We start from the raw sequence: 14,219 nt of genomic DNA, 5'->3' as shown, positions 1-14,219 counted from the left end.
GACAGCGCCGGGGCCGGGGCCGCGTCCCCGCCGGCGAGCGGGCGGGCGGGCTTTCCGGGGCACCGTGACACGCAGCGCCGCGGCTGGCTCTGAGCTGCCGGCCGTCACGGTGCGGGACGCGGTGCGGTGCGGGGGAGAACAAATAAAGTGCCGAAATGCCTCCAACACGCCTTGCTCCTCCGTGCGTGGTGGCGCGGCCGCGGTTCCGCTGGCTCCGCGGTGAGGGTACGGCCGCGGTACCTCCGTGTCTGAGCGCCGGCAGCTCCGCTCGGCTGTTGTGTCACCGTAGTACACCACACAGCAGGTCAGATAACCAGCTATCGAATGAGAACGTCAATCTAAAAATAAGTAAACAGCAGCAATGCACGCATTTTGTCCAAGCTGTATAAAATATGCAATTGGTGTATCTAAATAAATTTGACAAGTCTAAGTTAATTTTAAGTATCTTTTTAGCTTTATCATGAGGGAATTACCCATTTTAATCTGATAAACATATTACCTAAAGAGATTTGTGTCATTTACTTGGTTCTCTCTTAGCAGCCGGTTAGCTTGTTAGTGATGGTGAGTAAATGATGTACGATGATCTTGCAGTGATGGGACAAAACAGTAGTGCATGCTACACAGATTTGTTTACAGACTTGACTCCTTTTCCTTATGTAACTGGTCTTGCTGTTCTTTTTAAATAGGCCGTTCACAGGGCTGTGGGTTTTTTTCCCACCTGTTTTGGAATTTCCCATCTTGCATAGAAATTGCAAGTATGGAGAAGTGTCCTGTCATGGACAAGTCGTCGGACACTAAGAAAATAATTACAGCTGAAATAGGCCGTTCACAGGGCTGTGGGTTTTTTTCCCACCTGTTTTGGAATTTCCCATCTTGCATAGAAATTGCAAGGAGACAGGAGAAGTGTCCTGTCATGGACAAGTCATCGGACACTTAGAAAATAATTACAGCTCAATTTGGTCACAGTTAAGTTAAATGTAGTTGTGTATACTTTTAGTGATATCTGTATATAACATTGTACTGAAGTGCAATAGTGCATGTTTACTCTTTGACTGATACCTGTATGCTTCACTTTTTTTTTTAAACACACTACTGAAAAGAAAAACCGAAACCCAAACAAACAAACAAAAAAACTAAGACTTCAGAGGAGGTAATACTGACAAACTTGTTTGAAAAATTATTTGTAATATATGCAGCTAAGCCATAATTCTTCAAAGGATGATGATTTCTTTTCCCCTTTGGTATAAGAGTAGTAAGGATCAATGTTGAATTAAATTATGACCTAAATTATTAATACACCAGGAAGTCAAGTTTCCTTTGCTGTAGTCAAATGAATCATGTATGTAATGGCAAAGGTAGTGATTATGTCTGATGTTTGTCCCTTGCAGTAGTTACAAAAATGCAGCTGTACTGAAAACTCTGCATATGTGTGTATTACAAAATTCTGCTCTGATCATTTTAAAATACATTCTGTAAAGGACATGTGCTGCTGTCTCACTTTTATCAAAACTTTAAAAAAAAATTAATCTGAAAATTTATTAGGTGGCATGTACTGAGAATTTCATGAGAGGGCATGCAGAAGGAAGTAGGAAACCCCACATGCTGTCCCTCCTAGGCCTGAGCAGCTGCAGTCTAGGCCATTTGCAGGATGCAGTGGCAGGTCACACGCAGTGTTTCATATTGCATCGCCGAGCACAGAAGTGAATTTTAAAGCCCAAGCGGTTAAGCCATTTGTTCCTCCTCTTTTTGTGCTTTGTAACCCCGTGGCAGCGTTTTGTTTGGGCGGCAGCTGAAGCCCGCGGCGCCAGCGCGACCCTCGGGCGGAGAGGCGAGAGCGCCGCGCGTCGCTCCGAGCTGGGCCGGGGGGCGGCTTCCAAAGGAGCGCTTTTCCCTGGGCGGGCAGCCGCGCATCCCCCGCGGAGCCCGAGGGGTGGCCGTGGGGATCGTGGGGCCCGAGGGGATCGAGGGGCGGCCGTGCCGGCCCGTTCTCCGCGGGCGCGGCGCTGTCCGCGGTGCTGAAGCCCGCGGCCATGTTCCCGCCGGGCCCGCTGCCCCCGCGGCTCTGGGGCCGCGGCACGGGAGCGCTCTCACCCAGGGCCTTCATGTAGCACGCTGTATCGCACCGGTGTCGGATGCTGACAGCAAAATCGATGGCAAATACTACAGCGCTTTCTCCTTCCGAACACGAGCTCTCCCAGCAGCGCAGATTTTTTTGTAGCCAAGTTGGGAAGCTTAACATTACCTATGTGAAATGGAAGTGTGCGGATGAATCCAGCAACTAGACAAGAACTTGGTATTCGCTATTTTTAACCACGGGTTCAGTTTATGAAAGGACGTTCTGAAAGTGAATATCAAAACAGCATGTCATCACTGGGAACGAAATAACCACTCATGGCACAGGGAAGCTTCAGGAGAAAGCAGGTGTCCATTAGCAGCAAGGCAAACACAGGCATAGGGTTTTCTCCTTTTTTCCTCTGTTTGAAAAAGACAAATTTAGAAAGGTGTGCCGTCTAGATCTTTTTTTCCAAATTCACTTTAATGTGCTGCAACATCTCCACTACATAAAAAAAAAAATTAAAAGCTTTTTTTCATCTCAGAGACAAGCATTCATTTTCTGTAATTGCACACTGGATGTTTCAAATACAGTTGCACAATAAAAAGCAAATATGCTCCTCTGGTGTGATGTGTAGAGGCTGACAAAAAAAGAAGACAAAACCAACATGGTGTGTTTCATATGGGAGGATAACACTTTTAAAAATATACATTCTGCTTCTAAAAATAGAATGAATTGATATGCAGAATGAATTGACCTTCAAATTAAAGGTCAGAGGTGACAAACCAGGACAAAGGTCATGCAGCTCATTTTCAAGCAATCAGTTTCTAGTTTTTTCATAGTTGAACAATAGCTTAATTATATAGAAGACCAAGGACTGTAGTATTTAACTAGTCAGTTGTAGCTGAGAAATAGAAGTAGTTTTACACAATTCCCTATTTTATTGAATGTAGTTCTGTTAGGGAATTATTTGTGCTGTTACTGATGCAAAAATGTGTCTGTCTTATATTAAAATATTTAAATACATTTCTTAAGTTAACATGTAATAATCCACCATCTGTATTTAATATTACTGCTTCAGAGATGAGAGGGCTGTGTAGCCATTTTCTGATTTTTCAGTGATTTTAGCCAAAAAAATAAATTCTGCTTGTGCTATTGTTTCAATAAAGTTAGATTGCAGGTCCATTCATTTTGGCATTCATGCACATACTTATCATTTCCAGTGAACCACTTCCCCATAATCCTACTTCCAGTCTGCAGCATTCTGTCTGTCCATATGAAGTAATTAGACAGATCTAATACCCGACTGTAACTGAAATTATTATTTTATTATATACACTAAGATTCAGTGTTCTAACAATTTGAAGGTATTTGTTCAGTGTTTCTATCAGTCATATCACATTTAGACTGAACCAAACTTTCATAAATATTCTGAAGGTATTCAAATATTCTATAGGCTGACCATATGCAGTAATGAAATACCTAAGAATAACTACTAGAAATTTGACTGTTAAAATGTGTACACACTCACTAGTAATTTTGGATGACATATTGGGGTTTTGCTTTTTTTCCAGGTACTTTATATCATGTACCTACTTCAGCTACTGATGTGTACATTGTTTCTAAAGTTTTCATATTTTCTTTTAGAGATTGTGAATTTTAGTTATATATCACTGATGTTCTTGTTTACTTTTTTTTCTGGTTTGAGTTGATAACCTATCTCCACTAAAGTTTATAAAAAATGACTATTAGATTACTTTATTTGGTTGTTTTAAACAATGACTCAGTTAGAAACCATTGACATACAGGACTGATGTCCACTCCATTTGAAATAGGAAAGATGTGCCCTGAACTGTCCACTTTTCTAGGAAACTGAATATTGGTGTTTGAAATACAGACACTCATCTGCCCTTTACAATGTTTGATTATTTTAATGAACAATATCCATGGCATATCAGTACTTGATAAGCGTATTACAAAATACAAATCATGATAAAATCCATCATTAGTAGTGCTCTCAAGTAATAATTAAGTGATTAAAAAACCCAGTAAAAATGAAGAAAATATTCTATGGTTTGTAGGTAAATAGCACATGCAAATAAGACAAAAGTTCTGTGCAAAGGAAGAGATATGTGAAGGTGTGTGAATTCCATCGAAACAAGTGTTCATGTAAAACATCCCAGAAAGAAGGTCTGAACAAACCATGCTAAAATTCTTATAAAAGTAAATAAAAATTACTCATTTTTAAAATAAAACTTATAGTGCCATCACTTTTGACGGGATGATATTAAAATCCTACTTGGCTGCAGTATTTTTATAACCTTGGTGAAAGTTGTACGTTATACAAATACTGAACTTAACTTGTCATAAGATTCGTTCTTAATTTGACCTTTTGCAGGTTTGGTTTTTTCCTCAGTACTTCATTTGGTGTTGTTTTGTTTGCAAATAGTTAGCAAGTGGGGAAATAAAATCTTACTCTCTATATGTAGTTTCTCACAGAAATAAATAACAAAATAAATCAGTGATCAAGCTCTGAAAAATGTTACCTGCTTATGATTTGAGAATTAGGGCTTTTAAAGTTCTTTTCCTTACAAAATACTGATATTAAGTAATTTAAGAAATACAAAGAAAAATCCATCAGAAAACATATAATAAGATCACAAGGTAGTTTTCTCATTGTTTCATTTGCTGTATAGCAAATCAATGTGTAGCAATTTCAAATGCTCTTGCTAACAGTAAACTGGAAACTAAATCCTTTAAATATGTAAGAAATAGAACAGTAGTGATTCCTTTTTACATTGTGTGTTAAAAAAATTCATCTTTGAATCACAAATTATTGTTTGAAACTTACCTGGTTTACATTGCTTTTTATTAAATAATTATGATCATTATATGTATATTCAAATACAGACCATAAGAAATTGCATATTTTACTAAATCAAATACAATAAATATGAAAATTGTACATAATTAATTTCAATCCTTTAAACAAAAATAACCTTGTTTAGCATATTCCTTTGTTATGTATTATTAACATTTTAAACTAAATAAATGGTTAATAGTTTTTATTGCTTAAACAATTGTCAGTATAGTAGTAGCATTTAATTTTGAGGAGAAACTCTGACCCTAGAATTGTCAGTCTTTCATTCTGATATTGTGTGGAGTTCTTCATCCTTTTTATTGCCCAAAAGAATCAGATTCTGAACAATGGTGGAAGCACATTCTGCCTTTCTTTATTCCAGTTCTCACTGTAGTCAAATGACATTCTTACACATAATTAAAAGGTGTATAACTGAATGTTTGTTTGTTTGTTTGTTTGTTCATTTCCTAAAAACTAAGATATGCTTAGCCTCTTCCATATCAGAAAGAAACCCATATCTGGGCTATTGCCTAGCTGTGTTATTTACCTGAAGCTGTAGTTACCCTCCTTCAGATCAGTGACAAAAGTGAGTGAAAGTAGAAAAGAAAGCTAAGTTTTCATTTGCTAGTTTTCAATAATTTTCTTAAATCAGCATTGTGAAAGTATTTTTAAATATCTGACACATGCTTGCTTTCACCTTCATATGCTAGAAAAATATTGTAATTGTGTATAAACAGAAGTAGGGAAGAAAAGCAAATAAAATGATGGCTAAACAAAGAATAAAATTATGAGAGCTTTCAACTTTATCCACCCTGTCATTGCATAAGGACATTAACACTTGAGTGTACTTTTTCAGGAAATCTTAATTTTTGTTATATATGCATTTCAAAGTAACTACATTGAACTGAATTAAATTAAAAGGGGAAAAAAGAGTTTAAACAATGAAAACATCTGAGGAGGAAATCCAATATTTAGAATTGCACATTGAGGAATCTGTGTAAAACATGTGAATTCAGAGTGCCAGACAACACTCATTTGTGAGGTTTGAAATCAAAATACTGTGTGCATAATGTTTCTATCCACAGTCAAGAACAGTAAATAAGGTTAATTTTTACTGATTGGTTCAAGTGACACCAGAGTTTGTTAATATATCTGACTGGTGTGTATGTGTATATAGATACATTTTAAAAGCTCATGTTTTATGCTCTTACTATGCTTAGGTTCTGTTCACCTAAGTTTTAAATTTTTTTGTATACTCTGCAGCATTCATCCATTAAGTCTTCACTCCTGATGAGTTAACTGAAAGAAGATCCTTTCAACACTGGAATGTTTTCCCCTATTCCTTTGCATCACTATATTCCTTGTTTGTTATAAAATAAAGGATTGGTGGGTTTTGTTTTCTAGTTCTTCTACTCTCTAATCATACTTACAGTACTCAGCATTCTTAAAAAAAATACTGCTGTCTTTACTCTGGAAGAAAACAGTCCCTTGGCTACTACTGTGAAAAAAACAAGTTTAAGATTAATTTTTCTTTTCAACTTACTTTTGGAGGAAAGCATATATCTTACTTAAGTGGAGTAACTATTTATGTCTGCTTTACTTTCTTCCAAACAATGTTTCTAACTCCTTTGGCAGCAAACCTGCTTAAGGTAATGAATTCAAAACAATCCATATCTCAGAGAATTAATTTTAAATAGATACAAATTTGCTGTTATTTTTTACTGATCAATAAGTTGCCAAAAATAGATTACATAAGCTGTAAATTTAGTTGAATTACACAATGTGCTACTTGTAAGGGAAAGTGGATTACCTTTTTTGGGTGTTTGTCAGTGTGCCTTTAACTATACTGCACTTTTCATTGTATTTCCTATCCAGCAATAATTCCATATGGTGTTCTCCTGCATTATTTTTCATGCTAACTGTTACAGTATCCTTCCACATGCTGTGAACGCCTAGTTAAAATAGGGATTGCTTTCAAAGCTAGTGACTTTTTCGCTGGAAACATCTTGCTGTCTAGTACACAATTCCTCAGCAGCATTTATTTACTTACTTGCAGTTACAAAGTTCATGTAAATGCCAAGATAGTTTCAGAAGTAAAATGCCAAAATAATTATTTGCTTTTACAGCATAAGCAGGCACAGGAGAGTTCAGCATGACCCATTTCATAGCCCAAAGCTGCTTCCATTTAAATCAGAGGCTGATTTTGTATGTCTTTCAGTAGGCTACAGTAAAATACATGCCAGAATAGTTTCTCATTTAAACTATCTATTTAAATGAGTTCATAGAATTGAAATGTCCAGGCTCTTCTACACGAATATATTTTATGTCAAGCTTTAAGTATTGTATCAGGAAGCTTTTTGTAATAACTATAAAAAATATATATATACATTTTTCTGCTTAATAATCTGTGACTCTCTGGAATATGTGATGCCTTTAAAATGTGTTACAAAATTACAGTACTAGAAACAATAATTACTTGAACTTGTCCTGTTTTCTGCCACAGTTTTTTAAGAACCGTACTTTCCTCCTTTGAATCCCAGCACCACTCCCCCAAATACTTATTTTTAATCCCTTCATAAACTGAAGCAGGCTATGTTCCAAAGCCAGGGACGGATCCTTTGCTCTATGCTTGCATATTTCATTATGTTGCATAAATAATGCAAGTAAATCTGAAAGACACAAAAGCCACATAGCCACAGGTTGGCAGAACAAAGAAGCAGATACAAGAGATTGGGCTTCAGTGCTTGAAGGTGTAAAAGCAGAGTTAGGTTTAGTACTAGACAAAAGTCCTCACGATTCCATTGGAAAACTTAGATACTACAAAAGATGAGGAACTGAGTCAGCTTGCCAGTGTTGTTGCACTGTAAAGAAAGATTGTACCATCCCCTTTTCCAATTTCTGACATTGGAAAGGATTCAGGATATTTGACTGTAAGGGAAAAGAAGTTAGCGAAAATTGGTTCTAATTTGTTTTTGTTCATTCTTCTACTGACTTTGCTCACTCCTAGTAGGATATCAAATTTTATTTTTTGGTTTTTATTAAGAGAGCAGGATAGCTGTCCCGATGTCCTCTTAAATTGGAAAAAAGACAGAACTCAGATTTCTCTAAAACAGAAGAGAAACGGGTTTATATCTAAACAGGTTGATACTAGAATTCCTTGTTTCTTTTTGAAGGGGTTTCAGTTAACATAGATTATTCAAAAAGACAGTAGAGGGTGACAGGAGGACAGGCTTGTGGCAGGTGAGTTTGTGCATGCTCCTATCTATTCATCCTTCATTTGTTAAGCAAACTGGACAACCTAAGTAACAGGAATACTCCAAAACCAAGGTATTTTCCTTAATGCTTCATGCCATCTGCAGCAGGTTTTTTCTGTGTGATATTTGTGTTGACATTATACAAAATAAGCCAGGCCTTTTTCAACTAGAACAAAAGTACACCTTTTATGAAGTTTCGGTCAAGTCACACGTCTGTATTTGTATGACTGATTGATTTTGTTTAGATTGAGACCTAGAATTTCATATTATTACATACTATGCTCTGCACTTTTGTAAGTCATAACTAAAAGCATTTTTCTGTTGATACTCATAAGTGGGCATTGAGTTACTATTTTGACCATGAAAGAATCCTGGAGAATTATTTTTCTTGGCTTTTCTTAAATCATATACAAGATATGACTTGATTGTTTAATATGTACAATTTAAGCATAGTAAAGACAACATACTAGTTCTTAGGTTACCTACTGCAATTAAATATTGATAGAGGAAAACAACACCTTCCAATATTCTGCAAATCTGTGTCTTTTCCCTTTTGTCATCAATTGTGTAGCTTTCATAAGAGACTAATGAAAGGGGCAATGCTTTTACTGATGCTGGGTGGTGGGGGGAAAGCAGCACTTGATTTTTTTTCTCTTCCGCCTTGGTTATCTCACTGTGGTTCTGATGAGCTAGGTAAGTCTCAAACAGTAGGTTTACAGGTCACTTCATAGAGGCAATGCCCTGGCATTTTATGGCCTCCTAATGAGCCGTAAAACTGCAGATGAGGTAATTAAATACGGTACTCCGGGACAGTGAACGCGGTACTGACTCCCGCTCTCTGATTTTAGGTTCCTCAGAAGACGATGAGGTCATTCAAGAAGGTCTCCTCAGGCTCAGGTCAGTCTTCTCTCCAGCGTCTAACGTGGCTGACTGTGTGTCTGTGAAACTGAGGTGCTTCAGCACTTCTGTCCCGCTGACTCTCATGAACGTAATCACTGTGTGGGATGGGGAAGAACCGCTAATTTTGTGCACAGGCTTCAGAGTTCTTGTTGGATGCAGTCTTGAGTGTTCGGCTTCTGTAAGAAAAATAAACAATTACATGAGGAAAGTTTATTTACAATAACCCCATGTCACATACCTGTCGCAAATGGTGGGAGCCCACGGGTTTGTACGAGCGCTGCGGGACCACCATCGCGGCAGACAGCCGGTGGGCGCACACACCTCAATCTCGGACTAAAAATTTAAACTCGTGGAGTTAATTCCGTGCCACTGCCACACTAGCGCCACGCACCTCCCCCGATCGCGACGCCTCAGCAGTGCCGCCCGTCCATCCCCTGCCCGCCCGTCTATCCCCCTGCCCGTCCGTCCATCCTCCTGCCCGTCCGTCCATCCTCCTGCCCGCCCGTCTATCCCCCTGCCCGTCCGTCCATCCCCCTGCCCGTCCGTCTGTCCCCCTGCCCGTCCGTCTATCCTCCTGCCCGTCCGTCCATCCCCCTGCCCGTCCGTCTGTCCCCCTGCCCCGGCGCCCTCCGTGCCCGCCCGGGTCGGCGCATGCGCGGGCCCGGGCGCGGAGCTCCCCGCGGAGCGGCGCTGCGCCCCTGAGGGAGGGAGGCCCGTCCCGGGGACACCGGTGATCCCGCACCGCGGGACGCGCTCCCTGCAGCGCTGGGATGGCAGGCGCCGGGGGTTGTCTGTGTGCTGGGGCGGGAGGAGCTGTCCGTGTCACCGCCGGGCACTTGCCCGTCGGGGAGTGTCCCGCCTGAGGAGACGGGCTGGAGCGAAAGCGCCCGAGGCGCGGACCCGTCCGCTCATCGTCCCGCGCCTGCCGAGCGGGAGGCGAAGCGGTGACACCGGGCCGTGTGGCCGGTCCCTCCGCGGTGGCCGGTGTTCCCTGCGGGGCGTTAGCCCTGTCAGACGGTCTCCCGCGACGACTTCCAGAGCCTCCTTAAATCCCCCGGGGAAGCGGCCGCTATCAGTTGCAAGTGCGCAGCTGGGAGACGGTTGATGTACGTGAGACCACATCCTGCCCCGAGCTCTCCGAGCGAGCGCCCCCCGCGCCCTCCTGCCCGCGGATCCCACGCGGGATCACAGTAATTGGAGTACTTTCAGGAGCGCCCCGCAAACCGCCGGCACGCCCAGCAGAGATGCACGGACGGCAGGGCGGGCCCGCGCCGCACCCTCGGCCGCCGCTCCTCCTTCAAACTGAACGTGCTCGCAAAGCTCATGCTTGAAACCGCGCTCCGACCCCAGTCCGAGCAGCGGCGCTTGCGAACCTCGGCGGGGGCTGCCCCGTCCCCGTGAGGGAGCAGGGGCGGGCTCCGGGAGCGTCCGCCTTGGGTGTGACGGCTGAGGAGCGCCGGGGAAGCCAAAAAGCCGGGCTGCTGCGGCGGCCGGGAGTGAGGGGAGAGAGGCGCTTTCTGAGCCCCGAAACTGCATTTCCCGAAAAGAGCCGCGGTTCGGGACAGGCGCGGTGCATAAAGCCTGTAACTTCATACCCGCGGTCGCACGTCGGGCAAATCCCGTCGCTGCTCGATCCGAGCCGTGGCAGCGCGCAACCGGGACGGGCGCTGTTTTGTTAAAAAAAAAAGACAAAATGCATATTTTCTACTATCAATGCTCGCGATTTAAAGCGAGGGTAATAAGCCCGCCATGGGGAACTGGCGGAGTCCCGAGCGCATCCGACCCTGCTCTCCCAAAGGCGCGGGAAGGCGCCTCGCCACGTCCCCGCTGGGAAGGAGCCGCATTTTGTGGGAAGTGTTAAACAAAAGCCCGGGGGCAAAGCCCGGCTCTAGGGCAGGGTTGCGGGGACAGACCCGCCGCCCCCCGGGCCCTGTCGGAGCGCGGCCGCTGCACGCCCGAGGCTCCGCGCCCGGGCTTTGGCGCCCAAAATGTAGGTGAGAGGGTTTTGGCGGGAACAGCTCCGCACCGGCACAGCCTCCCGGCCGTAGGAGCGGCGGGAAAGCCCCCACCTCCGGCCACACATTCGGCAGAGACCGTGTAGAGAAAACACGACGGGCATCTCGTTGGGTCCGACATCGGCGGGGCGGCGCCGGGAGCCCAGCGCGGGCCGCGGAGAGAGGGGCCCAGGGCGCCGCGGCGCCGGCGCTGCCCCTCCTGCCGCCCGTCGGCCAGCAGCGCCGGCTGCGCTTTGAAATGGGAAGTGGTGGCAGCACCCCGAGCTCTGCTTTCAAGTGTAAAACACGCGTTTTGTTTCAAATGCACACATGCACGCGGCTCCGTCGTTTGTTTGGATTTTTGTGGTTTGGTTTTGTTTCCCTGTTTTCTTTTGAGTTTGGGGTTTTCTCTTTTTTTTCCTTTTTTTTTTCCCTTTCTTTTTTGGGGTCTTTTCCCCCTTTTTTTTTTTTTTCGGGGAGGGGGGTTGTACGGTTTTTTGCCTTGTTTTGGTTTTGTTTAGGGGAATAGAAGAAACCGAAGTTAGGACTTTAAAAGCTTTAGGAAGGTGACAAATAGGAAATCCAACACCACTGGTTTTGGTTACATAGTTTCAAGGGAGCTCTTGCTGTGCAAGTAGAAAGACAATGATTCCAGCTTCCTATAATTGTCTTTTCCAAAATTAGCATCTGTTTAGCGAAATGGAAGGATAGAAATGGATTTTTTTAAAATGTAAACTATTACCATTAAACTAGTTTTTTTTTTCACGAACTGGCTTGTTCCGTAGGGTTTTCTTACCTCTTTCTTCCCCCCTCCTTTCTGAATGAATTTTGGAAGGGTGTTGGTTGGGGTTCCTTTTTTATCTTTTTAAATTTTTTTGTTCTTTTACCCGGAGAGTTCCCAGCTGGCAACAGCTCTCTACCTTCCACAAAACTTGAAAGGCTGATGTCCCTTGCAGGAAATGAATGAGTCGATAACATCTGACACCAGTGACCAGTCCAGTGACCCCAACCTTAATTCCACTAATACTGGAGGCCTGAAAATCTCAGTAAAGACACATTGCAAATCCCATCCCCCTCCATTTTACAAAATCTGCACTTATTTTGCAACCTAAGAAAAACTTTGCAACCAAGATATTTACCTTCATTTATTTACGTGGTTTTGTAGTCGTTCATTTATTAATAAAAGAACATATAGTGAAATTTTATTTTCACTGAAATTTGCTAAGATGACATTTTGTCCATTTAATGAACTCAATCAACTCGTTTGTGTCTGTTTAACCAATATTCTAGCCGCTAAGGATTTTTTTTTTAATACCGAATACCGGTAAAATAAATCGATCTTTTAAAATAAAGACTCTAAAAACTTTATTAAACGGTTATTTTCTGTTTTTTCAGGGGCAGAGGGATCTTGTCTTTTATAAGTATGCTATTCTGCCACAACATATGTAGTCTTGGGCAGTTCAAGTAAGAGGTGTAAGGATTGTTTTCTTCCGGTAACCTTAATTTCTTTTTCATAACTGAGGTATATTAAAATCGCGTACATTAATTACATTTTAGATATCGTCCCGGTCATAAGATCCAAACATATAAAATTACTGGAGATTTAATATTGCAAAATAATCTATTGTAAGGGGGGAAAGGAGGTTATGAGCCAAAAGCAGTGCTATGTAGCACGACTGCGAAAGGCAGGTCAGTGTAGGAAGTCGACCTGACTGTTGAAATAACCTATAGGAAATTTACGGTTGAAGACTGCAAAGGAATTTCAGGATTTAAAGCTTCTGCTCCACTTGTCAGGGTGCTTGTATTTGTACACTCTTGCCCACCCTCGCCTCTTTCTTGCAAACGATCACACGGAGCCTCCACCTTGGTGTTTCACACAGAAATGAGGCGCTAGCAGGGGAATTGACGCTTTCCTGAAAGGCAACAAAAGGAGTAAACAGGCCCATGGGGGCAAAGGCGTTCCCCTTAATTGGGCAGACTGATCGACGCCACTTCCCAAACAACAGCAAGTGCTTTGCAAATGCATAAGCCCCTCGCATTCAGGTTCTGCACGGATCAGTTTGTTGCCTTGGCTTTTGTTTGTGCGTCCTTGGGATAAGAGAGGATGCTGGGGGGAGGAGGGGGGAGGTTAAAAAGAAAGTCGGACTCCAGGTTTTTACAAGGTATGGGCAACGTTTATAGCACATACATGTGTGTATATATATATATATATATATATGTATAAATACCACATGGAAAGACAGGTTAATGCGAGTAGGTGGTGACGAGGACAGAATACTTTCATCTATAACTTTACAGTAAAGGAGATGGGCAGGTGGAAGAATAAAACTAATTCTCCCCTGTTTGTTTTTCACGTTTCTAAAATATTATTTTGGAAGCGTTTGGCCGTGCGTAGAGCAGCAGGAAGGGCTGGAGGGCAGGGCCATCCATAGCTGTGTACCTGTGAGCGCGGAAGGGGAGTGCCTTGGCAAAGGGGCTGTTACCAAGCCCGTTACATATCACACATTTCTTCTCCGAATTGGATCCCCCCTCCCGCTGGCAGTGAAGACTTAAAACAGCAGTCCCCGGTCACCGTTATTTCTCCCCTCTTTGTCCTCTTCCCCCGAGGCTTTTTTTTTTTTCCTCCCTCTTCTCCAGTAAATATCTCTCTCTGTCAGTCCTCTCCCAACTGCTGATTGAGGTTCACTCCAATTCTCGGCTTGAAAACTGGGCTCTTATTTAGGAAGTCATTAATCACATCCCCTCCCCCGGAAAGAGATGGCGGAGAAACCTGTGAAGTACAATTCCTCGCCCCATCCCCCCTCCAGAAATGTTGTGAAACGCTGGATCTCCGCACATTCTGGGGCATATTAAGGTGATACCGCGTTTCCGGCGCCTTTCTAATTTGAATGCGAAATTAGTAACGATCCAGTTGCGCATCTGCCCGCGCTGTGCGCACAGGGTGCCACGGATGCCTGCCGGCGCTCGCCGTGCGTGTGTGCACTCACGTGTGTCCCCATCCATGTCTGCACACACGTGTGTCCCCGTCCGTGTGTGCACTCACGTGTGTCCCCGTCCGTGTGTGCACACACGCGTGTCCCCATCCATGTCCTCACACACGTGTGTCCCTATCCGTGTGTACACACACGTGTGTCCCCGTCCGTGTGTACACACACGTG

General features: G+C 43.1%; 1 protein-coding gene across 1 annotated transcript in view; it reads left to right on the top strand.

The window, feature by feature from the left end:
* The window catches only part of LIN28B (lin-28 homolog B), a 99,495-nt gene that overhangs the window by 765 nt on the left and 84,511 nt on the right, over positions 1-14,219 (top strand). Inside the window, exon 2 of the mRNA XM_039728293.1 lies at positions 9,016-9,064. Within this exon, the coding sequence (XP_039584227.1) occupies positions 9,031-9,064 (34 nt within the window). The 5' untranslated portion in view covers positions 9,016-9,030. The remainder of the gene's footprint in view (positions 1-9,015; positions 9,065-14,219) is intronic.

Source organism: Passer montanus, unplaced genomic scaffold (genome assembly GCF_014805655.1).
Source record: "Passer montanus isolate IOZ18808 unplaced genomic scaffold, ASM1480565v1 scaffold11, whole genome shotgun sequence".
In the NCBI taxonomy this organism is placed as follows: Eukaryota; Metazoa; Chordata; class Aves; order Passeriformes; family Passeridae; genus Passer; species Passer montanus.
The sequence above is the reverse complement of the archived record's forward strand: the minus strand, read 5'-3'. Positions and strand labels throughout refer to the sequence as shown.